General features: G+C 43.6%; 1 protein-coding gene across 8 annotated transcripts in view; it reads left to right on the top strand.

Annotated features, from left to right (window-relative positions):
* The window catches only part of GIGYF2 (GRB10 interacting GYF protein 2), a 132,750-nt gene that overhangs the window by 9,007 nt on the left and 96,325 nt on the right, over positions 1–27,418 (top strand). For 5 of the 8 annotated variants that reach the window (XR_012906183.2, XM_075937385.2, XM_075937382.2 and 2 more), the window contains exons 2-4: positions 1,674–1,751; positions 13,988–14,117; positions 19,452–19,547. Coding sequence is in view for 4 of the 8 variants with exons in the window: in XM_075937385.2 (XP_075793500.2) it covers positions 1,711–1,751; positions 13,988–14,117; positions 19,452–19,547 (267 nt within the window). In the remaining 4 variants the exon portion in view is untranslated. Of the gene's footprint in view, positions 1–1,673; positions 1,752–13,987; positions 14,118–19,451; positions 19,548–25,577; positions 25,826–27,418 lie in introns of those variants that run through there. The other 3 variants (XM_075937387.2, XM_075937386.2, XM_075937384.2) reach the window with 1 other exon arrangement.

Raw genomic sequence — 27,418 nt, 5'->3', positions numbered from 1 at the left:
TCCACAAGTTCAGGTAGGAGTGAGCCATGGTCATTCTGATCGCTCCATTCTGGCCAAGACAGTTATGGTTTCCCAACCTTCTTTGCATGTCAGCCTGTCCCCTGCTATTCCCAAGCTGCTAACACAATAGCATGTTGAGGTATCCCTATATGCAGATGCTTCACCTCAGTGCATGGTATTTGGATTGGCATCTTCTATAGAAAAGGAAGGTATAAGAGATCCTCTTGAGCAGCAAGTAAGAATCCATTAGTCATTTCTACTGAGCCAGGAGGGAAAACTTTGCCTCCTGAACCCGACAGAGAAGACTTTCCCCAGAGGAAGTAAAGAGAGCTTTTAATTTTTTTGGAGGGGGCGGGGGGATTATTTCCTATCTTTGAAGACATTGGGTCCTCCTCAACTTGCTCAAGGTTCACATAGTGGCAGTTAGTGCCTTCCATCTCTATGGAAGGAGACTCTCCTAGTTTATAACAATAGTTGGGAGAGTTAATGGAGGAGCAGTCTCCACAGCATAATCTCCAAGTGGACTTTCGGGTTTATTACACAGTCTCAGTTGTTTGGACTATCTCTACCCCTTGGGATGAGAGCCTGTTGCACGTAAGCCCAGGCGTCTGCTGTGGCCACCTTCCCAGATGTATCATTTTGAGATACGTGTAAGGCAGCCGTCTGGAGTTCAGTGTATGTATGTATATACATTACACCTTGGTGCATAACTCAGTAACGGATTCCTCGTTCAGTGCAGCTATCCTCTACTAGACCATTCCATTTTCATCCTTGTGCCGCCTTCGAAATGAGGTACTGTTTGTTAATCACTGTCAGTGGTATACAAGAGGAACCATCCCTCAAAAAGAGGACATTACTTGTCTGTAACTGGAGGTTCTTCGAGATGTGTGGTCCTATCTGTTTTTTACTTACCACCCGCCTCCTCTGCTGTGGATCTGCTTGATTTGCAGTAGAGAAGGAACTGGGGACATGGTCTATCCACCTTGTCCATTATCACCGCTTATGAAAACGTGAGACGAGGCAAGGGCATTTGCATGGACCAGCAGACACTGCTACTTTCAAACTCTTGGTTCCTAGGCGCATGGCATGCATGTGTAAACTCTTAGAGACCGTGCATCTTGAAGAACATCCAGTTACAGGTACGTAATTGAAAATTTTAAATGAAATATTCTGGCACTTGTCCAGGAAATCTTGGTACTTTCTATGCATATGTGATTCTATTTTTCAAACCCTGTAATTTATCTTAATTTACAAAATTGTATAGCTATGACTTACTTAATTGAAGGTCTTCAGAAAAGAGTGATAGTGATTCCTAAGTAGATATTTACTTCCAGTTCTCATGTCTTTTGTTGCTTATTGATGTCAAAAGAGAGACTGTTTGTACATATTGTCTTGTTTTTTCCTCTCTCGCTGTGATTGGACTGGGTGTTGGAAGAGGTGTCTGGGACCAAATATCTTGTTTTCTGAAGTAGTGTTATCAGATTTAATTGCTTTACAGGGCTTAGGTTAACTAGCAGCAGACTCTTAATTGGTTACCCCTTTTAGCACTTCTTATGGCTGGGATGTCTAGCTGTAGTCAGAGTTTGTGTATGAAGGACACGTTAACCTTATGAAGGAAAAAATTACTCCCTGATGTCTTCATGATTTTCTTCATTTTTTATTTTTATTTTTAGGTTAACACTTTTAAAAAAAGGAGTATAAAAGAAGAAAATGGCAGCAGAAACTCAGACACTTAACTTTGGGCCTGAATGGTGAGTTGTCTTAGTTTTTTCAGAGTTTGGGACATTTTTCTGAAGGATTGTAGAAAGGCCTTATTTATGGACATGTATATTTGGGAGGAGGGAAAGGCTGAATGGGTTGTAAGACTGAACTGGATACAAAGTCTATTCATAACTTACTCAAAACTAGTCACAGAGGGGGTAGCTGTATTAGTCTGTTTAAAAAAATAAAATAAAAACAAAAACCTTAAAAAAAAAAAAAAAGAGTGGTCCTGTAGCACCTTTAGAGACTAACAAAAATATAGATAGTATCATGAGTTTTCATGGGCTCAACCCACTTCAGATGAGTGAAGATGAATGGAGGAAGAGGCACAAATATAATGCAGAAAAATTGGAGAGAGGGGGAAGAGAAGAAAAACCCTGTTAGTGTCTGTGCTAAATGAAGCTAATAGTGGGCTGTAAGTGTCCTATATTTAGCTTTTGATGTCATTTGGGGGTTGAATATAATGTCCCAGCCAGGAACATTGTCTTTGTTCAGCCCCTGGGTACATGTGTCAAATTGTCATATGAAGGCCAGTTCTGTAGTCTCTCCCTTTAGTTGGATCCTGAAATTACTCCACAAGAGGATGGCCATTTTTAAGTCCATTAATGAGTGCCTGGATAAGTTAAAATGATCCTCAACCCGTTTCTGTGTGTGAGCATTTCAAATATCTGATTTGTGTCCATTAATCCTTTCTCATAGAGATGGTCCAGTTTGACCAATATACAAGGCAGAGAAGCATTGCTGGCACTTGATGGCATGTATCATGTTAAAGATGTGCAGTTGTATGAACCTCTTATATGGTGGCTTATGTAGTTAAGTCCTGTGATGTCACTTATATAGATGTGTGGACAGAGTTGGCAATGGAGTTTATTGCAGGGGTAGGTTCCTGGGTGAGAGTGTTTGAGGTGTGATGTGTGGTTGCTGGAATGAATTTGTTTCAGATTAGGGGTTTGTCTGCAGGCGAGGACGCACCTGTTTTTCAAGGCATGTGAGAATGAGGGATCATTTTCCAGGATGGGTTGTAGATTGTTAATGATGAGCTAGAGGGGTTTAAGTTACGGGCTGAAGATCATGACTAGTGGTGTTATGTTACCTTGAAGAAGCTGAAACCAGGGTATTTGTCTGACTTGGTCAATCTGTGTTTTTACTTCCCCAGGTTGGTATTTAAGTTTTAAGAATGTGAGCGAGAAATTCTGTAGGTGTTTGTCTCTGTCTGTGGGATTGGAGGAAATCTGGTTGCATCTTAGAGCCTGATTATAAGCAATTGATCAGGTGACGTGTCCTGGATGGAAGCTAGAGTTTTGTTAGTCTCCAAGTTGTTACAGGACCACTTGTTTTACTCAAAACTAGTTCTGTTCTATAGTGACTAAAAGTAATCATCGTATGAGACTATTTAGTGCTCTGTGAAAAGAGTTGGAAGTTTCACGCCATGGTAATAACTAATGCATATACATCAGAGGTTTATTTGGGTCTGCCTGACTTCAGTGGGTGGACTTGACCTCTTAAGAATACTTCTAGCTCTAAATTTATGCAGTTTTGTAAAATTTTGAGCATGAAGCTGGTCTAGTGGGGGGCAAGGCAAGTAACTTTTTCCCAAGCTTATCATAGTTTTGTAAGGTTTATTAGTTTATATCTTTTGGCAGCGTCACATAATAACTTTTGCAAAAACATGCTGCATTTATTTGCTCTCCTGAGGTTAGATTCATGCTCCAGCAGATGTAGATGGGTGGGGTGATCTCTTTAGCAGCAATGATGGAGATTTGTGTCAGAATGGAAGACGGGAATCAGAAAGCATCTGAACATCTTCAGGCCTTTCTTACAAGAAGAAAAACTTTTGCATAAAATTTTCAAAAGCTTGGGCTCCTAAGTCACAGTAAGTGCTTTTAAAAACTTTACTGTTCCAGCCCTACCCATTAACCAAAACTGGTAAGCATTATCCATTAATGGTGATGCTTACCAGTCAACTGGTTAACGATTAACATCCCTAATTTGTAAGAGCTTTAAACTACGGACAAAAAGGAGCCAGGACATTAAGCTCAAAGCCCTACTTCTAGAACTGATGCTGACTCTGGCACTGGATGGGTCCCAGTTGAGCTTGGCTCACAGCACCGCTGTGTCAGCGTGGAGTGCTCAGCCAGGTCCGTCATTGGCGCCACAGAGACTCCTTCCACGGCATCAGGTCCTAAAGCACCTAGTAGAGAATGTTTCTTGCTCGTAAGGGTGAGAATAGGGCTGGAGGTGAGCTTGGACCCAGGAAGGGTAGCTCATCTCCTCCCGGTGGGAGTAGGGGCTCAGCTTCTGTGGAGTGCCCCAGCCTTCCTAGTGATGCGCCAGCCACTCGGGACATGGGACACCTCAAAATGCCATCAACCCCAGAGGCCCTGCAAGTGGTGTAGGACATCTTGTCCTTTCTGATGTCATCCACACAGATGTTAGCTGCTCCCAGATCAAGAGAGAAGCTTTCAGTGCGGCTTTCTTCACTCCTTGCAGGGAGCATCTTCCCAGTGCTCGTCTATGCAGAGCCATTGTGCCACTGATATAGGGCTGCCCACGTGTCAGCACACACCATTCCTCAGGCTTTAATCACCCATTGCGTATGAGGTGATGCAGACTAGAGACGCACACAACTCCACAGCCTCGGTACCAGAAGCATTGTAGCCTCAGTGCAGAGTCTCACGTATGAAAACCATTATTGGGAATATGGGTCCTGGTATCCAATGAACAGATCCAGGCCCTCACTCTGGTGTAGGCGCTCCTTATACTGGCACCTTTCACAGTCCTATTCCTGCTCGGCACTGATGGCCAAGTATTCAGCGTCTATTGCCGGATTGCCAACCCAGATCTGTCAAGCGCTATCACCAATCATGGGTCTCGACATAGCAGGTCGTGTCTGTAATACAGATCCCACAGCAGTGAATGCAGCCAGGATTGGGATGCCTGGTCTATCTTGGTGTGGCCTGAATGCCCCCCCAAATATGATGCCCCTATCTCCGGCTTCAGAGTTGGACCAGGAATCTTTGCAGGCTGGTCAGGGCCCTCCATTTGCAGTACTGCCTGTCCCAGCAGCCCAAGGGACAACGTTCGGTACTGTGGCTTTACCTTTACCTTATGGGACTTCTCACAACTGCCGCCATGGCACAAGCCAGCATCCATGAGATTGGACGAGCCCTTGGTAGACCATTTCCTGCCCACAGGAGTTGCAGTCTCCCCTGCTTGGGATCCTCTGAATGACTCAACCTCAGGAGCAGACTGTCGAAGTGGCTCCTACTGTGCTGGCATCATCATTTTTTATCCCTAGACAAAGCTATTGTGGGGCCACTGCCAATAGTCCATCAGTGATGTCAATGATCATCAGGAGCTGTTAAATAAGGGTTTCCTCAAACCTAAGGTTGCCTACAGAAGAGTGAGAGGAGTCCTTAAACACACTGTTTAATGTCCTGAGCATGGCATTCCCAACCAGTATTGCACTGCCAGTATGTGAGGGGGTGGCGAAGGTCAACAAAGCCCTTTGGCAAAGCCCCCTATTGCTACCTCTGATATCTAAGTGGGCAGAGTGGAAGTAGCACGTGCCTGCCAGTGGATATGTATACCTTTACAACTACCCTACCCTGAACTCAATGGTAGTGTCTGCTGTCAACAAATGGAAAAGACAATCTATGCTGCTCTCCAAAACAGAGATGAAGAAATTGGCCTTTTTGGGGGGGGGGGGGGGGGGAGAGAAAAGCTTATTTGTTGGCAAGTCTTCAGCTCAGGGTGGCAAATAACTAGGCACTCTTCAGCTGATACTGGTTTTGTATCTGGCAGTCTATAGCCAAATTTGCTGACTCCCTACCAGAACCCCCAAGAAAGGCATTTCCAGGCCATTCTTGATGAAGGCCAGAGGTTTGCAGGAGTATAGCAAGTGGCCTTAGATGTGACAAGACTGTGCTGTGCAGGCCATGGTCTCCACTGTTTTCAAGCAGCAAGTGGTGTAGCTCCAGTCTTTGGGTCTTTCTGCCAAGATCCATTAGTTTATTAAAGATCTCTGTTTCAATGGCCATGGTCTGTTTGAGGAATAAAACACACAAAAAAGTGCATGGCCTCAAGGATTCTTGTATGACCCTAAAGACCGGGGTGGGCAAAATGTGGCCTATGACTCAGCAGGAGCCTAAGGTAGCCTTCCTGTCTTGCCTGCATGCCACTCAGAGTTGTCAGCTGTGGGGGATGTGCTTTTCTGAGTGCTGTCATGAGCTGCTCCTGGTGCTCAGAGAAGCACATGGTCACTCTGAGTGGCATGTGGGGACATGGAAGGCTGGGAACCTGCCTGAAGGACCTGCTGGGACTGCTGGCTGGGATTTGCCTGTCTCTGGCACCCCAGTCCCTCCTTCCCCCAACCCTCTGCCCCTTCTTGCGCCTCTACCCCTTGAAAGCCAAACTGTCTGCACCTCCATATCTCCTCCCAGATCCTGCACCCCAGTGACCTGGAGCAGGTAACTACTCAAATCCCAGCATCCTTGTCCCAGCTCGCAACCCCCTTCCAGACTCTGCACCATCTCTTATACCCTTTCTCCAGGTCAGAATCCTCTCATATACCCATATCTCCTCCTGCGTCCTGCACCCCCTCCTCCACCCTAATGCCCTGCCCTAATTCTCAATCTCCTTCACCCAAACTCCTTCTCAGACCCTAAACTTCCTTCTGCATCCCAGTTTCCTACATAAGCTCACTTCTGCACCCAATATTTATCGCAGACCCTGTACCTTCTTCACTAATATCCTGGAAAAGTATGGCCCTCAACCACTTCCCGAATTACTGGAGTGCCCTCCCACCAACAATTATTGCCCACCTATGCCTTAAGACCATAGGCCAGAGGCCTGTGTCTACAGGCACAAGAGGCAGCACTTGGAACTGCAGCTCCTCCCTAGCTATGTGGTCAGCCTAAACAGGTTCCCTTCCAAATAAAGCAAAGGTGTTGAGACTTCTGCCTCTATGCATGACATCTCTGCTTTCCCTCCACTAGAACCAGAAGCAGCTGTTTTGAAAGTGCTCCTGAGGGTGATGTTCAAGTGACAACACCAGACCCTGTCATCCATTCACATCCTTGGACACAGAGTCTAAGGATAACATTCCTATCCATCCTTGCTAATAGCTATTCATGGTCCTATCTTTCATGAATTTATCTAGCTCTTTTTTGAACCCTTTTAAAGTCCTGGTCTTTGGACTCACATCCTCTGGCAAGGAGTTCCATAGGTTGATTGTGCATTGCATGAAGAAATACTTCCTTTAGTTAGTTTTAAACCTGCTACCTATTAATTTAATTTGGTGACCCCAAGTTCTTGTGTTATGGGAACAAGTAAATAACTTTTGCTTATTTGCGTTCTCCACATCAGTCATGATTTTGTAGACCTCTATCATATTTTCCCTTAGTCTTCTTTTTTTAAGCTGAAAAGTCCCAGTCTTTTTAATGTCTCTTCATATGGCAGCTTTTCCAAATCCCTAATCATTTTTGTTGCCTTTTACTGAACTTTTTCCAATGCCAAGATGCCTTTTTTGAGATGAGGCGACCCCATCTGCATGCAGTATTCCAGAGTGGGTGTACCATGGATTTATACAGAGAATAAGATATTCATTGTCTTATTTTCTATTCCTTTTTAATGATTCCTAACAGTCACTTGGCTTTTTTTTTTACTTCTGTTGCACTTTGGGTGGATGTTTTCAGAGAACTATTCACAATGACTCCAAGATCTCTGAGTAGTTAAAGCTAATTTAGTCCCCATCATTTTGTACATATAGTTGAGATTATGTTTTCCAATGTGCATTACTTTGCATTTATCAACATTGAATTTCATTTACAATTTTGGCTCAGTGACCTAGTTATGTGGGATCCTTTTGAAGCTCTGCACAGATCCTGTTTCTCCAACCACCTTTATTTTTTCCTGTACACCTGGGTGTACATAAAATTGGGCCACTGAGTCCTTAACACCATGCTGCAAAGATATACCCTACAATTTATTTCTAACCCTCACCCCCAGGCCTCCTTCCCTTTTTCCCCTTCAGGGATCCCTCTCACAAGAGTTTGCTGCAACAGGAGTGCAAATGCTGTGGCAGCTGGGGGCAGTACAGGAAGTCCCCCCTCAGAGGTAAGGGGTTCTCCCCCAGATGCTTCCTGATTCTGATGGCCACAGGGGGCTTATATCCCCATTATAAATTTGCAAGACTTCAACATATACCTGGTATAGATCAAGTTCCTCATGCTCTCTTTGGCCTGCATCATTTCTTCCTTGGATCTAAGTGATTGGTATGCCGCCCTCAATTTGAAGGATATGTACTTTCACATCATGATCTTCAGAAGCCATCTGTGCTTTCTTCATTTTATAGTGGGCTCCTGTCACTGCCAGCTTGTGTTTCCATTTGGCCTGGTGACAGCATTGTGGGTGTTCACAAAATGCATGTTGTGGTGGCATCTTACCTTGGGCTTTGGTGTATCCTGATCTACCTGTGTTTCTATGACTGAATGATCGGGGCTATTCCAGGTCTCAGGCCCAAACATCATCGTGGTACCGTTGGACGTGTGGGGTGTCTTGGTAAACATGGAAAAATAACCCTTAATATCCGTCCTACAGAGAGCTTATGACTCCATCAAGGTGAGAGTGCCCCTTCCCACAAAAGGTTCCAGACAATGAGATCTCCCCTCCTTGCAGGCTTCTCTGCATTTCCCAATGCAGTGGTGCACATGTGCTAGGCCATAAGGCAGTATGTACCTATGTCGCAGGTCTTGTGAAGTTCTGTATATGACCTCTACAACAGTAGCTAGGGTTAGTTTCCATCCTTGCCAGACATTATCTGGACAAGGCTGACGCCGTGCCTCTTCCCCCTTCCCTCCCACCACGATTCTGACCATATTGAACTGGTAGTCCAATCCCAAGAGGGTCCCACGTGGGAGTCCTGTTCAACAGTCTGCAGCCTTCAGTGTCGTTGATGACAGTCTCCACGGAATTCAGCTGAGGATTGTACTTCAGTGAATTGTGAATCAAGTCATGTGCTCTATTCATGACCTGCAGTTGCACATAAATATCAAAGAACTCAGAAGTCGGCCTCGCATGAGAGCTGTTCTTGCTGCACCTTTCTGGCCACGTGGTTTGCGTGTTGATAGACAATGCAGCCTCCATGTTTTATATCAGTAGGCAAGGAGAACATGGTCATTGTCCCTCTGTCGGGAAATGCTAAACCTTTGAGAATGTTACGTTTAACATGCAATTCACCTCCCTGGTATCAGGAACACACTGGTGGATTGACTGAACACATTTTTCTTCTCTCTCTGTGATTTACCCTGAAGTGATTAAGTTGCTTTTCCAACAGTGAGGGATTCCCCAAATAAACCTATTCATCAGCAGGCAGAACAGGAAGTGACCTTGGTTTTGTTCAGTACTGGGGCATGCTCCTGACATGTTGCTCCAGTCCTGGTCCAGGGAGCTACTGTATGCATTCCTGCTGATTCTGCTGATGAACAGGGGCTTCTCAAAAATCAGGAGAGACAACTGTGACTTCATCCTGCCTTTCCTTCAAAGGTGGTCTCTTCTTTCCACGTTACACCAAACATCTTCCTACTGATGGGTTTTTTCCTCAAGCACTTACACATCACAGACGTCCACCAAGCAGTGGCTTTTTATCTGGAGTGGACCAAGACTTTCTGCAAGTTGTTGTAGCTCTTTGTTGTGATGGCAGATTGGATGAAGGACCTGCGGTTCTCAAAGGATCCCCGGTTGGGTTACATTCTGCATCAGGACCTGTAATGAGTTAGCATAGGTTCCACTCCTGCATCTGGTAAAAGCCCAGTCAGCAAGGCTGTCTCTACATTGGCACGATTTTGCGCAAAAGCATGATGCCTGTCTACACTGGCGGGGAGTTCTTGCGCAAGAATACTGATGTTCTAATGTGTGAAATCAGTGCTGCTTGCGCAAGAACTATGATGCTCCCTCTCAGGAATAAGCCCTCTTGCGCAACTGTTCTTGCGTCTACACTGGAACGGATGCTCTTGCGCAAAAGCACGTGCTAGTGTAGACATACTCTTGCGCAAATACTTTAACGCAAGAACTCTTGCGTTAAAGAGTATTTGCGCAAGATCATGCCAATGTAGACATAGCCCAAGAGTTCAGGCATCTTCAGTAGCCGCCTTAGCCCATATGCCCATCCAGGACTCGTAATGTTGTCTTTGGTGCATATGTTCATGGTACATTATGACATCACCTGGCAGACCAGAGGGAACGCTGTTTTCATCAGAGTAATGCTACATGCTCATCAACTCCTGCTCATCAACTCCTACTCATCTTGATTGATATTGCTTGGGAATCACCAAACATGAAATGGACATGAGCAAGCACTCAGAGAAAAGTTAGCTGCCTGTTCTGCAACTGGTGTTCTTCAAGATAAGTTGCTCATGTCCATTCCATAACCTATGCTCATTCCCCATTGTTGGAATTTCTGGGAAGAAGGAAATTGAATGTGTAGGGCACTGGCAGTACCCTTTATACTGTGCCATATATGTGTGATCTCGGGGGGGGGGGGGGGGGTGGTGCCAGAGTTGGTCCTGTATAAATACCACTGAAGGAAAAAACTTTGACACTGATGCATGTGGCAAGCCCACACACCTAACATGAGATGGGCATGAATACCTACTCTTGAAGAACACCCAGTTATGAAACAGGTCTAGTCTTCTAACTTAAAGGAGCAGACAAAACTTAGACATGCTTGGAAGCAGTAGTCTAAAAACAGTAACAGTTAGTTTAAAATGCTAAAATTGTCTGTTGATTGCAGGGAATTTTGTAAAGCATAAAATTGTTTATTTTGGTATTGTTTTAGACTAACAGGTAAAGTAGGGCTTTCAAGGAACGTAAGCAGTGGGGGTAGAAAAGCAATTTTGGGACCATACTATATTTTAATGCATTGGTAGATATCAGGAAATGCTGTGATTGTATAATTAAATTCCTGTCTACACTAGCAGAGCTTTGTTGCTATGCTGATGTCATGGTGTAGTAACATGATTTTCTTCATCAAAAAAATCATCTTTGGATTGTCGGGGGCAGGTGAGCAAAGCCCACAGGTAAGTGCTGAATGTGCGGGACTGGGAGATGGGTTGGAAATGGGGGGGACTACGGCCTATAATGGCAAGGAGAAAGGAGGGTCAGGGCACAACAGGGAGGCAAGATCAAATCAGTATCTTAGATGCCTATATACAAATGCGAGAAGTATGGGTAATAAGCAGGAAGAACTGGAATTGCTAACCAATAAATACAACTATGATATCATTGGTATTACAGAAACCTGGTGGGATGGGACGCATGATTGGAATATTGGTATGGAAGGGTACGGCTTGCTCAGGAAGGACAGACAGGGAAAAAAGGGAGGAGGGGTTGCCTTGTATATTAAAAATGTACACACTTGGACTGAAGTGGAGATGAACGTAGGAGATAGCTGTGTAGAGAGTCTCTGGGTTAAGCTAAAAGGGGTAAAAAACGAGGGTGATATCATGCTAGGAGTCTACTACAGGCCACCTAGCCAGGTGGAAGAGGTGGATGAGGCCTTTTTTAAACAATTAACAAAACTATCCAAAGCCCAAGATTTGGTGGTGATGGGGGACTTCAACTATCCAGACATATGTTGGGAAACTAACACAGCGAGGCACAGGCTATCCAATAAGTTTCTGGACTGCATTGGAGACAACTTTCTGTTTCAGAAGGTTGAAAAAGCTACCAGAGGAGAAGCTGTTCTGGATTTGGTTTTAACAAATAGGGAGGAACTAGTTGAGAACTTGAAAGTGGAAGACAGTATAGGGGACAGTGATCACGAAATAATAGAGTTCATGATCTTAAGGAAAGGTAGAAGGGAGACCAGCACAATTGAGGTTATGGATTTCAGGAAGGCAGATTTTGATAAGCTCAGAGAACTTGTAGGTAAGGTCCCATGGGAAGCAAGACTGAAGGGAAAAACAACTGAGGAGAGTTGGAAGTATTTCAAAGGGACGTTGTTAAGGGCCCAAAAGCAAACAATTCCGCTGTGTAGGAAAGATAGAAAATATGGCAAAAGACCAGCTTGGCTTAACAAGGAGATCTTGCATGATCTCAAAATAAAAAAGGAGTCATATAAAAAATGGAAACTAGGACAACTAACAAAGGAGGAATATAGGCAAGCAACACGGGAATGCAGGGGCAAGATTAGAAAGGCAAAGGCACAAAATGAGATCAAACTAGCTACAGGCATAAAGGGAAACAAGAAGACCTTTTATAAATACATTAAAAGCAAGAGGAAGACCAAGGACAGGGTAGGCCCACTGCTTAGCGAGGAGGGAGAAGCAGTAACAGGGAACTTGGAAATGGCGGAGATGCTCAATGACTTCTTTGTTTCGGTCTTCACCGAGAAGTCTGGAGGTGTGCCTAACGTAGTGAATACAAGCAGAGAGAGGGTAAGTTTAGAAGATAGGATACACAAAGAACAAGTTAAAAATCACTTAGGAAAGTTAGATGTCAGCAAGTCACCAGGTCCTGATGAAATGCATCCCAGGATACTCAAGGAGCTGATAGAGGAGGTATCTGAGCCTTTAGCTATGATCTTTGAAAAATCATGGCAGACAGGGGAGATTCCAGAAGACTGGAAAAGGGCAAATATTGTGCCCATCTATAAAAAGGGGAATAAGAACAACCCAGGAAATTATAGACCGGTCAGTTTAACGTCTGTCCCAGGGAAGATAATGGAGCAGGTAATTAAGGAAATCGTATGCAAACACTTGGAAAGTAATAAAGTGATAGGGAATAGCCAGCATGGGTTTGTGAAGAACAAGTCATGCCAAACTAATCTGATAGCTTTCTTTGAAAAGATAACGAGCCTTGTGGATAAGGGAGAAGCGGTGGATGTCATATACCTAGACTTTAGTAAGGCATTTGATACGGTCTCGCATGATATTCTTATTGATAAACTAGGCAAATATAACTTAGATAGGGCCACGATAAGGTGGGTGCATAATTGGCTGGATAACCGTAGTCAGAGAGTTGTTGTTAACGGTTCTAAATCCTGCTGGAAAGGGATAACAAGTGGAGTTCCTCAAGGGTCTGTTTTGGGACCCGTACTATTCAATATCTTCATCAATGATGTAGATATTGGGATAGAGAGTACTCTTATTAAGTTTGCAGATGATACCAAACTGGGTGGGGTTGCAACTTCTTTGGAGGATAGGGACATAATTCAAAATGACCTTAGCAAGTTAGAGAAATGGTCAGAGGTAAACAGGATGAGGTTTAATAAGGAGAAATGCAGAGTGCTCCACTTAGGAAGGAACAATCAGTTCCATACATACAAGATGGGAAGCGACTGTCTAGGAAGGAGCATGGCGGAAAGGGATCTAGGGGTCATAGTGGACCACAAGTTGAATATGAGTCAACAGTGTGATGCTGTTGCAAAAAAAGCAAATATGATTCTAGGTTGTATCAACAGGTGTGTTGTAAGCAAAACTCGTGAAGTCATTCTGCCGCTCTATTCTGCACTAGTTAGGCCTCAGCTGGAGTACTGTGTCCAGTTCTGGGCGCCACATTTCAAGAAAGATGTGGAGAAATTGGAAAGGGTACAGAGAAGAGCGACAAGAATGATTAAAGGTTTAGAGAACATGACCTATGAAGCCAGGCTTCATGAACTGGGCTTGTTTAGTTTGGAAAAAAGAAGATTAAGGGGGGACATGATAGCGGTTTTCAAATATCTAAAAGGGTGTCACAAGGAGGAAGGCGAAAATTTGTTCCTCTTGGTTTCTGAGGACAGGACAAGGAGTAATGGGCTTAAAGTGCAGCAGGGGAGGTTTAGATTGGACATTAGGAAAAAATTCCTAACTGTCAGGGTGGTCAAATATTGGAATAAATTGCCAAGGGAGGTGGTGGAATCTCCCTCTCTGGAGATATTTAAGAACAGGTTAGATAGACATCTGTCAGGGATGGTGTAGACGGAGCTTGGTCCTGCCTTGAGGGCGGGGGGCTGGACTCGATGACCTCTCGAGGTCCCTTCCAGTCCTATTATTCTATGATTCTATGATTCTATTTCCTCTACTGCTATAGGATATCTGTGAAGCCAATTGATTCCAATTGTTGGACATATTTTATCTGTCTCAAACTTTTGTTTCAAGTCTAGTGCAGTGATAAGATAGCACAGATATGGATTCTGTCCATTTTAATTTTCCTCCTTCTTTCCTCCCCCTCTCCCTCTTTATTCTAGGCTGCGAGCTCTGTCCAGTGGCGGGAGCGTGACATCGCCTCCCCTTTCTCCTGCTTTGCCAAAGTACAAACTAGCAGATTATCGCTACGGGAGAGAAGAAATGTTAGCACTTTTCCTAAAGGATAATAAGGTGTGTATGGGGGTTTGGTGGGTGGGGAGAAGGCTTTTCTCCACTATTTTGTAATTATGGAAAGAGGCGCCTCTGAACAATGTGTGTCTATAATGTTTTTAAATGCATATTCCTTATTAGAGAACAGAAGTGCTCCTTCTTCATATTTGTCCATATAGCTAGCTGCACATATACACCATGCATATAAGATTGGAATCTGTAAGGGGCATGTCTGCAACATGCATGTCCTAGAGTCTCCTTCCTCCCACCTGAGAGCATAAAGGGTGGAGCCACCCTAATCGACTCTCAGTTCTTCCCACTCCTGACCGAAAGATGGAACTTAGCAGTGTCCATCTGCTATCCTGTAGCTCTTCTCTTTTTAGATAAGGATTGAGAGGTTTTTTTAGTGTAGTTACAATAGCTATCTGCCTTGGTGTATTGGAAGGAAAATAAATCATGCATCAACTCTGGTCATTGATCATTCCACTACAGCATTGATGCTTTTGGTGACCTCTCCTTTGGTATTGATATCCTTGGTTCTGCCTCACTTGGTACTGTCCTTCCCAGTTCCTAAAGATCTTGTCGTTATGCCAGTATTCATTACTCAGTGCAGTGTTCATAATAATTAACAGGCTTCTGTCAGTACTAGAACCAAAGATGTATGCACTAATAAAGTTGGTATCCACCAAGCTCCTCTAGCGTCCTTCTTTGTGATTTATAGGTAGCTATCCCAGTATCCTTAGCCTCCCAGTATCTTTAGCCTCCATGAATATTGGAGGTTGGCTGCACTGTAGGAGAAAGTTTATTCCTGTCTTTTCTTCATCCAATCATAACAGGAAACTTTCTTCGAAATTTGGCCATCCACCATCAATGTCTATGAATAGAAGTCCAAAAGGAAGGCTAGAGGGCACTCTTCTAGTTGACATCAAAAGAGGCATGGGTTGGACATAACCCTCAAAGGAGTTAGGTGTCCTTGAAATATGCCCCACTGGGTATCCTGTTCCTGATTTTTGTGATTAATATTTTAGAGGGGACCTTAAAGCAGGGTAAATGTGAACTGATCTTTGGTCTGTCTTATAAATGGTTCATTTAAGTTCTTCGTGTGGTGCCATCCTAACAGGTCACTTGTATGCAGGTGATTCAGTGCCAGCTTCACAAATCATGTTTTCTGTTTTCTCCATGCTTGGTGAGTTGTTTGTTGCCTGATATAATTAAAGTTTCAAGTTGAAAAACGTTCTCTGTGTATTTTCATACCAACCGGGCTCTGAGAGTACTCTAGCAAATTAACGTGTACCAAGCCATACCAAACTCATGTTCACCACATTTGTGGATAACAGTCACAGCAATTCAGCACCATCCCAACAAGGGATCTTTATTTTTCCATGATCACTTGAATTCCCAGTGTCTCTTGAAAAATGAGGGGCCAAAACCTCATGATAATCTGTGTTGGTACTCCTGACCTGATACACCTCTGGATGGATTCTCCAATTGATTTACCGGACGTGTCACATATTATTTCCCTAAATCAGGGCCAGATCCTGTCCTTCATCTCTGCATCTGAATGCATGCATGCCTCATTTGCATGCCTGACATTTGCAGGGCAGCTACCTGAAGCTCACTACACATATTCACACAATACATTACTAGTTAGTTCAACATAGCTAGTTGAGCAGAAGATGCTCTTCTGAAGTGCAGGACACTTAGGCTTAAAACAGAAAGTCTTCTAGAAGACTAACATCTCTAGATCAAAAGACTTTGCTGTCCAAATTCCTCCGTGTTCGCTAGGTCATAGAACCATAGAGCTGAAAGAGACCTCAGAGGGCTGGACTTGATGACCTTCTGCCCTAGGCAGGACCAATCCCATCTAAAGCAAACCAGCCAGGGCGTTAAGCCGAGACTTAAAAATCTCTAGGGGTGGAGACTCCCACTACTTCCCTAGGTAACCTATTCCAGTGCTTCACCACTCTCCTAGTGAAATAGTTTTTCCTAATATCCAACCTGGACCTCTTCCACTGCAACTTGAGGCCATTGTTCCTTGTTCTGCCAACCGTCACTACTTAGAACAGCCTTTCTCCAGCCTCTTTGGAACCTCCCTTCAGGAAGTTGAAGGCTGCTATCAAATCCCCCCTCACTCTTCGCTTTTGCAGACTAAATAGACCCAACTCCCTGAGTCTCTCCTCGTAGGTCATATGCTCCAGTCCACTAATCATTTTGGTCATCTGCTGGACCCTCTCCAGTGCACCCACATCCTTTTTGTAGTGGGGGGCCCAGAACTGGACACAATACTCCAGATGAGGCCTCACAAGAGCTGAATAAAGGGGAATAATCACTTCTCTGGATCTGCTGGCAATGCTCCTCCTAATGCAACCTAATATGCCGTTAGCCGCCTTGGCTACAAGGGCACACTGTTGACTCATATCCAGCTTCTCATCCACTGTAATCCCCAGGTCCTTTTCTGCAAAACTACTACCTAGCCGGTCGGTCCCCAGTCTGTAACAATGCTTGGGATTCTTCCATCCCAGGTGCAGGACTCTGCACTTGTCCTTGTTGAACCTCATCAGATTTCTTGTGGCCAAATCCTCCAGTTAGTCTGAGTCACCCTGATCCCTATCTCTGCTCTCAAGTGTATCTAACTCTCCCCCTAGCTTAGTGTCATCTGCAAACTTGCTTAGGGTGCAATCCATCCTCTCATCCAGGTCATTAATAAAGATATTGAACAAAACGGGTCCTAGAACCGAACCTTGTGGCACTCCGCTAGAAACCGTCCGCCATCCTGACATCGAGCTGTTGATCACTACCCGCTGGGCCTGACCTAACCAGCTTTCCATACGTTTTACCGTCCATTTATCCAATCCATATTCCCTTAACTTGCTGGCAAGGATATTGTGGGAAACTGTATCAAAAGCCTTGCTAAAGTCAAGATATATTACATTCACTGACTTCCCCATATCCACAGAGCCAGTTACCTCATCATAGAAGCTAATCAGATTGGTCGGGCATTGACTTGTCCTTCGTGAATCCATGCTGACTATTCTTGATCACTACCTTTCTTCCATGTGCCTCAAAATGGATTCCTTAAAGATCCCTTCCATGATTTTTCCAGGGACTGAGGTAAGACTGACCGGCCTACCTGGATGTAGTTCCTTGGATCGTCCTTCTTCCTTTTTTTGAAGATGGGCACTACATTAGCCTTTTTCCAATCATCCAGGATCTCTCCCAATCTCCCAGACTTTTCAAAGATAATGGCCAAAGGCTCCTCAATGACATTTGTCAACTCCCTCAGTACCCATGGATTTGTGTATGTTTAGCTTTACTAAATAGTTGCTAACCTGTTCCTCTACCCACCACGGGCTGTCCATCTTCATCCCATCTTGTGTCACTTAGTGCATTCGTCAGGGAGCTGACCTTGTCTGTGAAGACAGAGGCAAAGAAAGCACTGAGTACTTCAGCTTTCCCCACATCTGTTACTAGGTTACCTCCTTCATCCAGTAGGGGCCCCGCACCCTCTTTGATCACCACCTTCTTGCTAACATGCCTGTAAAAACCTTTGTCATCCCTCACATCCTTTGCCAGTCGCAATTCCAATTGCGCTTTTGCCTTCCTGATAACCTTCCCGGCATTCTCGAGCTATACATTTATAGTGCTCCCTGGTCATTTGTTCAAGTTTCCGCTTTCTGTAAGCTCCCTTTTTGTGCTTAAGTTCACGGAGGATTTCCCCTGTAAGCTAATCCTGTCTCCTACCATGTTTGCTTCCCTTGCTACGCATTGAGATGGTTTCTTTCTCTGCCTTCAATAAGGCTTCTTTAAAATACTGCTAGCTCTCCTGGACTCCTTTCCCCTTCATGTTGGCATCCCAGGGGATTCTGCCCTTCAGGTCTCTGAGGGAGTCAGTCTGCTTTTCTGAAGTCCAAGATGTGTATTTTACTACTCTCTTTCCTTCCTTTGGTCAGGATCCTGAAATCTACCATCTCATGATCACTGCTTCCGAGGTTGTTACCCACCTCTAGATGTCACTGTCTACTTAGTGTTTGTGTTATACAGTTCTCTCCATTAGCTCAGTTGGACTCCACTTAGCTGCAATTTGAACCTTTCACATTTCTGTTTAGGGTTCTGTTCACATTCCACACTCATGAAGTCAGGGAAAGTCCTGGTCCAAAGTGTTCCTCCACTTGGCAGCCCCTCTCGTATGTGAAATCTAAATACTGTCTTTCTGGTCTAGATGGATCCCTCCTTTGATCCTTTGCAGTCTTGTTCTTTGCCACATTAGGCAATTACTTTGACTAATAGAGTGAGATCCAACTACTGACGGTAATAGTTACTTTATCTGCATGCAATAAAATTTAACACTAAGACCTCCTCCCAAGTTCTCACTGAAAGTAGTCTCAAATTTACACTTGGATCAGTTCATTTCGTGGTATTTTTTTAGTAACACTTTGTTTCTCTCCTGGAGAGACTGAAATCTCATCCACTGGATGTCTTGGTAGTACTATCATACTCCCTCACCAGGAAAAAATGCTTCGTCACCCAGGATTTTGTATTCTGTGGGACTAGATGTTGGCGACAGGCCACTTTAACTCATAACTGTCATCCTAGTTGGTATCTAATTGTATAAATATCTGTGTGAATTGTCTGAATTAATTCATCTTGCATTATGGCATGCATGACAGCCCAAGGAGCCTCATTTGCATGCCTGACATTCGTAGGGAAGCTACCTGAAGCTCATGACACATATTCACACAATACATTATTCCCTAGTTGCCATATTGGATGGAATGACCTGCAGTCTCTTTTGAAACGGGACCCCTAGTTTCTACTTCCTTGGAGAGAAGTGCTCAATAGTCATCAAGAGCAGTATCTACATGATCAAATATTTGAAGAATGAATAATTGCTTTCTTAATAGTAACTGTGGTTCTTTGCGATGTCTTCTGTAACCTGTCCTCTTTCCCTGCTTAAATAGAGTGCCTTAGTACTATGATTCTGTATTGAAAAAAGAACTGAGGAAGTTAGGTTTGCTTCACCCTTAATGTCCTTGGGTAAGAGATGTGAAGATATGCAGGGTACAAGTATCACCCCAATAGACACTGCTGGTGAAATCTGTTTGCATGAGCATGGGTTGCATGTGCATCTAGAATAACCTCCACATGGACAGCACTTGACTCTGAAGTAAAAGAACTGCTTTTTGTCTCGCTGTGTTCATTGATTCTTGGGGAAGAATACAAGGTGGGTATTGAATACAGAAGATTTTCTGTTGATGGAGGTTAGAAGTTGCCTAGTGCCATCTCTGGAATGCGTGTACCAGGGCATAATGCTTAATCTGTGGTGTAACTTCAGCATGCTATCTTCCTTTCCTACAGATACCTTCAGACCTTCTGGATAAGGAGTTTCTACCTATTTTACAGGAGGAGCCCCTACCACCACTGGCACTTGTACCTTTTACAGAAGAAGAACAGGTTGGTATCTGCAGAGGTGTAAGAGGTGACTTGATGAAAAATGGGTCTGAATAACTAAGGTAGGGATTAGATTAATGGCAGGTGACAAATAAGCTCTATAAGTATCTGAAAATATAAGATTATCAATATGGAAAGGGTTAAGACTGGGAGACTTGATCGAAGAGTTCTGTGTTAAGTTCAGGTGCCTGATATTAAAACCTAGTTGGCATCATACACTCTTTAACCAGAATCCTTTTGTTCACTATTCTTCCTCTGCTGTAGGAATAGTGGGCATTTTCTAGCTGAGGTGGTCATCTAAAATTACCAGATGATTCCAAGAAATGAGTGGCTAGTGTGGGTGCTGGTTTTTTTGTTTGTTGTTTTTTGAGAGAGCTCGGTTTGAGTTCACCGAATTTTCATATTAGTAGGATAGCTGTTAGAAGAAAAAGTAAAGGTTTTAATGAAAGTTTACCTTTTGGTTATTGGTTACTGCCTAACTGCTGATTATTCAAGTGTCCTCTGCCTATTCATGCTCATGAGGTGCAGCTCTGATGGTGGAACTTTTCAATAGCAGTGTCTATGGAAACACTTTTGCTCCCCTTCCTGGTCCTCCCTTTACTGTTCCTGAATGTTCTAACGGTAAGACTGTAAAAAAAGGGTGTGTTGCTCTGGCAATTTCTCTTCCTCCCAGATACCACACCTGGCAAATCAATAACTGTTGTGGGCCATTGGCCTGGATCATTGGCTTAAATGCTTTCTCTAGTGTAAATGGTTGAATTTTAAATTTGAGTGATAGATTTTATTTATTTTTTGAAGTAGTATTTTAGTGATTACAAAGTTGGTTCAGTGATCCAGTGGTGGATCCAGAGATCAAGAGGCCTCTTGATCTGCTGTTGTTTTGGTATACAAGCCTAATAAAAGATGTTTAGCTTGCTTCCAGAAGTACACACTCAAGAAAGCCTTCTATCTGCAGTTGTTGCCCACTGAAGGCTTAGACAAACATCAGACTAGACCTCCCCCCTCCTCTCCAAGTTCTGCTTCTGCAGGAGGTCTGACAGCCACGTTTTTTGGATTTGGCATGTTTCAAATCCTTGGGCGCTCTGACGAGTATCTGCCCCCTGTTGCTTCTGGTGAGAAACCGTAGAAGTCTCTGTGGGAGGTGCTGTCTGCTGTTTTAAGCTCCAGGAAACCTGTAGGCCTCAAGAAGAAATCGAAAACTGTTGAATCCAAAATTACAAAGCAGAGATGGAAAAGGCCTCTGAGCAGAGACCTCCACTGCTCCCCCTGCCCCTTTCCCCTGCTCCCTTGGATCTAGTTACTTCAGTATTAGAGCTCATCTTGAGTGCCAAATCTGATAGGGGCAGTCTATGGATTCTAGGCATCCTGGTCTTGAATTGCAGCAGAAGGATGCTGGTCTTTAGTCCTGGGGGAATTCTGCACCAAAATATTTAAAAATCCCGTGTACAATATTTTAAAATTCTTCATATTCTTTTTCTTAGGGTAGTATGATCACGCACAGTTTTTAATTATTTTGGTAATTTTATTTAAACGACAGTACAAAGAGTGGACTCGAATTGAGGGAATATTGGAGGAATGCTTCAAACCCCCTTTAACAGTAATGTAGATAGCTATTAATCAACAAATATATGCAGCCATATGCTCAGTGTTATTATCATAGGCAACTGTGAAGAGCAAGTGAGGGCTGAGAAGTCCAACTCACAGTTTATATTGACTTTCTGAATATGTTCAGTAGCAGTTCATTGGCCACACTTCCATAGGATTTTTTTTCAGTCCTATCATAAGCATTTATAAGGCTACATTATCCTTTGCGGTATAGCTCTTTTATACCACTCTGGCAATGTAAAGGAGCCTTAAAACTTTTACAGCTGTTGATATTCCTGAGAGAATTCACTAAAATCAATGGGAATAATTCACCAAGCAGGCAGGCTGCCACATTCTGCTCTGCTTAAGGGGACAGAGCCTGCCTCACATCTGCTTCCTCAGAAATACCCTAAACACCCTGCCTTGCCATGCAAGCTTTCAGTGTCCTTCAGTCTGTGTGTCTCATACATATGCCCCAGACCAGCTTCTCTGGGCACCCAAAGCGATTTGCCTGCACTGCTGGGGGTGGCACTTCTGATCACTCTTCATTTACTTCTTCATGAGCAGTCATTTTGCTTCAGGGAAGCAAATAAATCTGCATGGGCCATAAATTCTGCATATGTGCAGTGATGTAAAATTCCCCTAGAAGTAAACCTGGTCTTACAACAAAGTAGCTTATATATCAGACACCTGGATGCAGTACTCTTTTATAAGACCCTTTAACAATTGTCTTTGTGGATTGCAGCTCAGATAAATCATATGAATCAACTAATGGAGTTTATTTTGGATCTGGAAGGGTGTGACAGAGGGGCAACAGACAAGCTCTGTAACAGCCCTCTGTATTGTTGATTCTCCTCTGGAGAAGTGGAGCTCAATGGAAGAGTTTCAGAAATCACCATCTCTCCAACCACTGAAAACTTCCATGTGCTCCCCTTGTAAAATGCTATCACTCTTGTATTCTGCCCCCCAAGACCTCTGATCTCCCTTCTACTTTTGAGGTCTAACCTGCCTACTCGACTTATCATATGGGCTATAAGGCGAAGTATATTGCTGGGCCAATATATGGAGACGGTTCATTCCATTGCAGATACTATGAGAGAGAGAGCCAAGTGTGAACTTCTAGCTTAATTGACACGTATCCTGATAGGCTAAATGGACCTATTGACATTGCTTGGAGCCACAACATGCCTGTTATTCTGGGGTTCCTCCCTTTCCGAAGGCTAAGGCAAGTCTTCCATCATCAGGTCTGAAGCTCAGAGATCGATCAATGGGAACAAAGAGCAATTTCTTGACATTGTACCAGACCCACTGTCATAGGAAGAGCCTATGGTATCTGAGGAATACTAGAAATGGATCTGAACCTGAAGGACTAGACCGCTCCAAGATTAAAATGTAGGGATTTACTCCTAGCTTTCCCTTGTGAGCATGCATTATTTTGTCACGTGATAGGGTAGCAGCTACACTGAAGATCCCCAACTGAGATTCCCCCCTCCTCCCCCCCAATCCTTGGCTCTTCATCTAAAAACAGAATTACATTTCTGGTTCTAGACTATTTCAAAAGCAATATGTTGACTTTCATTTTTGCTTAGATAATAAAAAAGGCAGATAGAATATATGAACTGCTATGTGAAGATTTCTCACTTGTTCCACTCTCACCCAACCCCCAACTCACTTGAGAGAGAGGCTGTTGTCCAAAGGTCTAAAGATGTCAGATACACTCCAGGCCCCCTTTATTAAAAGAAAAAAGATCTATGTGTGGGGTTGAGTGGCAAATTAACAAGCTGTTTTGGCATTCTGTTAATACTATCTTTGGCAGTATTTAAGTTTTAAGGCCTTGGTTACTGCTGAAGTTTTTATTGGAGCAGTTGATTTTGCCATTGTTTTGACATGGGTGGTTTTGATCAGTGTTTGTGAGTAACTGGTCTGTGGACTGACACTGGTCCCTAAGATTTCCCTGACAGTTTAGGGATGCAGCAAGCCAGTCTCTAATATTAAAAAGGCGGAGAAACACTGCTTTAGCTCATTTGGGATTCCTTCCAGAAATCAAAGCTAAAATGGAGGGACTTGCTGTCAAAGGACATGAATTATTGGATGACAGGATAGTGTAAAATGGTGCAACTCACCACTGCATCACTTCCTGCTGATCACTCTCGGAATTAGTTGTGCTCAATTATGGAGAGCCCTCTTCTGGCTGGTATCTCACCTGCTGTTACTCTTTTTCTGTTGATAGCTCCACCGCCTTATGTTAGGACTCGCCTCTCCCCCACACCACAGCACCCTTCTCTCTGGGTACTGCCTCATAGTAGTGTCCCTATGTTCTGCGGTCCTCCTTCTCCAACCACCTAAACCCACTTTATCACCTTGTTGTCTAGCCCCTTACCTCTGGGGCAAACGGTAGTGTGACATGCCAACGCATCGTAGGCCATGGGGTGTGGAACTATTGCCTTTGCCTGCCCTGGTGCCTCCTTGCCGCAGCCCTAGTATCCCTCAGGCCCCTGTCACTAGGCCTCAATCTGGGACTATGGCTGGCGCTCACATGGCTCACCCTACCTTTCCCCAGCACTCCTCTGTCCATGGTACCCTGGCTAGCAGGCAACTAGGTCCTTCTCCCTGTAAAGCTGGAGTGAGTGTGCTCTGCCTGGCCAGCCATCTCTTTATACAGCCCTCTTGGGCGCTGGCTGCAACAAGGCCTATCATGATTGGCTCGTAGGTACAGCCCTTTCCTAGGGCTGTTTTAGTCTCTTTTATGCTTTTTTATTTAGGAATATACCAATATTAAAAAGAAATTTGTTATACTAGTGTTCAGGTATCAGAAGCAACAGTTGGTCCTCATCTTGCATTTTATTTTTCTTGGTGGCACTACTACTGAATGACAGTAGCAGCATCAAAGCAGAAGATCTTTTAAGCCCTGTGCAAAGAGCAAAGAAACAAGTGTCAACTTTGGACCAGGTTTCAAGTTGGATATAATGCCAGAGAATTGTACATGCATTTTCAGGCATTTTTTACCCACTCCATTTGGAGACTGACTGTAACTTCAGTGATAGCTGGAGTGCTTCAACCACCAACATATACATAGTAGCAATGGTACTCTGTCCATTATTCATGGTCCACTCTTCTGAGAGCTTGTTAATATCAGTGGTTCTCTCTTTGGGAAGCAGGAGCCACAAAAGCAATAGTAGGGGAATTCAAAGGGAAAACCTTTCATTCAAAATACTTAAGTCTAAAGAAGGATGGAGGTCTCTGATCTAGATGACACCTGAGAGAGCTTGATTCCTTCCTTAGGAAGTACTCTTCCCATTATGTTGACTCTGGCATTATATAATACCTTCCCTTTCAACACACGACTGTTTTGTTATCTTGACCTACGGGGGAAACGTTTCCATATCTCGGACTAGCACACACAAGTATCTTGGTTTCCTAGTAGGAGAGGATGACTTCTAGTTAAGAGTTCTTCCCTTTTGACCTTTTTACTGCACCCAAGGTTTTTACAAAGTGCACTTATCTGTATATGATTGGTGATACTGGACTCAGTCAGTAGTACTTCCTTGCCTGAAGAATGGTTTGCAAAGATTAAATGAGCCATGTCTTGGCTATACCAACTTCCATGCCAAAAGTTGTCCTCTGTCCCAGTATAATGGACTTCATAGGTGACTTTCAAGTTACACACAATGGGATACATGCCCCGTAAGATGAAAGCAGGGTTTTCTGTATGTCTTCCTCTTGATCCAGAGTGTAACTTTTAGAAAGGCAAAACCAAATACAAATTAGTACAGAGCTAAAGTAATTTTGGTGACAAGTGATTCTCAGACCACCTTAGGCTATCAGAAGTTTACCAGTCAGTTTACCTCCCTCTTATTCCAGATCTGTTGAATTAACAGAACAAAGTTTATTGCCCATACCTAAAATTCTCTGTCTGAAGCTTGGAGCTGTAGGCCTTCGATAGATTTGGCGCACACTTTTATTCTAGAGATATGTGTCTTAATTAACTGTTCTCATATCCATTGGTTTCCTATGCTGACAGCAAAAAATTCAAAGCAGCCACACCTTAGACACTATCAAAATAGAATAGGCTCTGCTTTCCTGGGGCCTACACTTGAGTATCGGTCCTTGTCCCTCAGCAAATTAGATTACAGCCTGTGAGGGGCAAATTAGTTACAGTGGCATGCCTTAGGTATGTTACTCTTACAGATATCTATAGGGCTACAATGTGACATATATTTACTCTTCATTAGACTTAGCATCCAGAGCTGATGCACAGTTGGGTAGGGCAGCACCTTGTTTAACTAGGATTCTGTCACACTTTCCACAAAGGGCGGTATTACTTATAAAACTACCCTCATGAGTGGGAATATGCAGAGGACACTCAAAGAAGAAATGGAGGATACTCACCTTAGCCAGAGGACTTTGAGATATATTCATGCATCCTGCCCACCTTTCTCTTTTCCTCAGAGTCCTAATTACAGCCAAAGTGGGACTTGGAGGAGGCACTGGAAGGATCTGAGGCAGCCAGAGTGACATATCCCCTTTTATAGCCTCGCCCTCAGAACATTCAGGAACAGTGAGGGGAGGGACAGGAGGGGGCATGAAAACGCTCCAGCAGGCACAGCTATCAAAATGTTCCACAGTCAGAGCTGGACCAGAGGCACATCCTGTAAGTGTGACTATGCAGAGTCCATCTTGAAGAACTCTAGTTACAGGTGAGTGACCTCCATATTTAGTTCTATGTCATCTTGAAGGTGCTGTATTCACTGTTCTCCATACTATATCTCTGCCGTAGCTTCTTTGCGTGCTTAAACAACACTTGTCCAATTTTTTATATGTTTGAGAGAATTTTCTTCCAACTTTTCTAGATGAGTCACACTTGGAGCCTTGAAGAAAATTCTTTTCAGAATCAGGCAAAATCATTCATTATCAATTATCCTTCTCCTAAGGGGCTCTTATAGGATGAGATCAACTCTGATGATGGAAATGGCTATACAACTGGTGCTAGATCCTTCAGATTCCCTTTCTAAAATGAATCAATTGTAATATAGATCTGCTGTTTTGGTGTTGATGTTTTTACTACTTCTCCAAGTATTCACTGTTCAGTGATAGCAGAGTTTCAAGGGGATGCCGTTATTACTTCCAGCTTCCATCTCTGGTGGTCTGATGGCCTTGGAAGCCAAAGGACGTCACAAACACATCTCTTGGCACTCAATCTGTATTATCTGGTAGGAGATTAAGAATATCAGGTATCTGGGAGGAAATGTATTACTTAAACTGTCAAGGGGGCTCTAGGTGTCCCTCTTACAGTGGGGAGCTGTTAGTCGGTGAGTGGTATATTGTAACAACTCAGTACTCTTGGCTTTATATCTCACAGGGAAGAGAAGTACCCTAGTTTTGATCAGATCTGCAGAGGAGATGATCATGAGTAGTCTTCACAGAGATTGTGACAGTTTTTCTATACAGACAAAACAACCTTGTATGATTTTTCATTGTTCTGGGCTCTGGTGGAGGTTCTCAAACTGGCGTGTGGTCTGTGAAAAGTTGGCTGGTCGTATGGTACTAACTGTCCTCATCTCTATTAACTTGATTCAAAGATAAAACTTCTTGCCTACATGCAGAATGTTGGGAAAATGTCTAATTGTTGGATTACTTACCTTTAGTTCCCTGTAGGCCCACGTGAAAATTAGTGGAAAGGATGGAAAGGAAGATGGGCCACACAATCATGAGTGACAAAGCCAGTGTGTCCATAGGATAATCTCTATTAGGAAATGGTCCAAACTGTGAAAACAATTGAGAACCCCTGTTGTGAAGTTGAGTTCTTAAGGGTAGATGTCGCAAGTCTGATTTTGGTTTTTTTGCTAGGTCTTCAGGTACTTGTGGATGCTTGCCACCTTTTGAACTTGGCAGTCGGTTCCTCCTTGATGGTAGTCAGCAACAGAGCTCTCTGCAAGCCTTCTCATTTCTCTTATCTTTCTGGCTTCTCAGTTCTCTCATCTGTCTTGCTTTAAGTATTGTTTTTCAGTTCTTCCCTAGCTTCTAGCCAGACCCAGTCTTTTCTTATTTGTAGACTCTGCAGAAATATTGGCTTCTGGTGCAGAAGTGCAGGTAAAGTTTGTTCCCAGTGATCTCAAGGAATCATGGTTCCTTGACTGTGATCATTCTGTTGGATATTGTGTTTTGCAGTTGTCCTGACTCATTGCCTCTCAACCCTAGTTGATACTTTGGAATTAAATTGGTATCGGGCACATCAGTCGAAACAGTAGTTAAGAATAAAATTGTTAGGCACGTAGAAAAACATCATTTGT

The sequence above is a fragment of the Pelodiscus sinensis genome, chromosome 10, assembly GCF_052426305.1.
Source record: "Pelodiscus sinensis isolate ZL-2025 chromosome 10, ASM5242630v1, whole genome shotgun sequence".
NCBI classification, from domain to species: Eukaryota; Metazoa; Chordata; order Testudines; family Trionychidae; genus Pelodiscus; species Pelodiscus sinensis.
The sequence above is the reverse complement of the archived record's forward strand: the minus strand, read 5'-3'. Positions and strand labels throughout refer to the sequence as shown.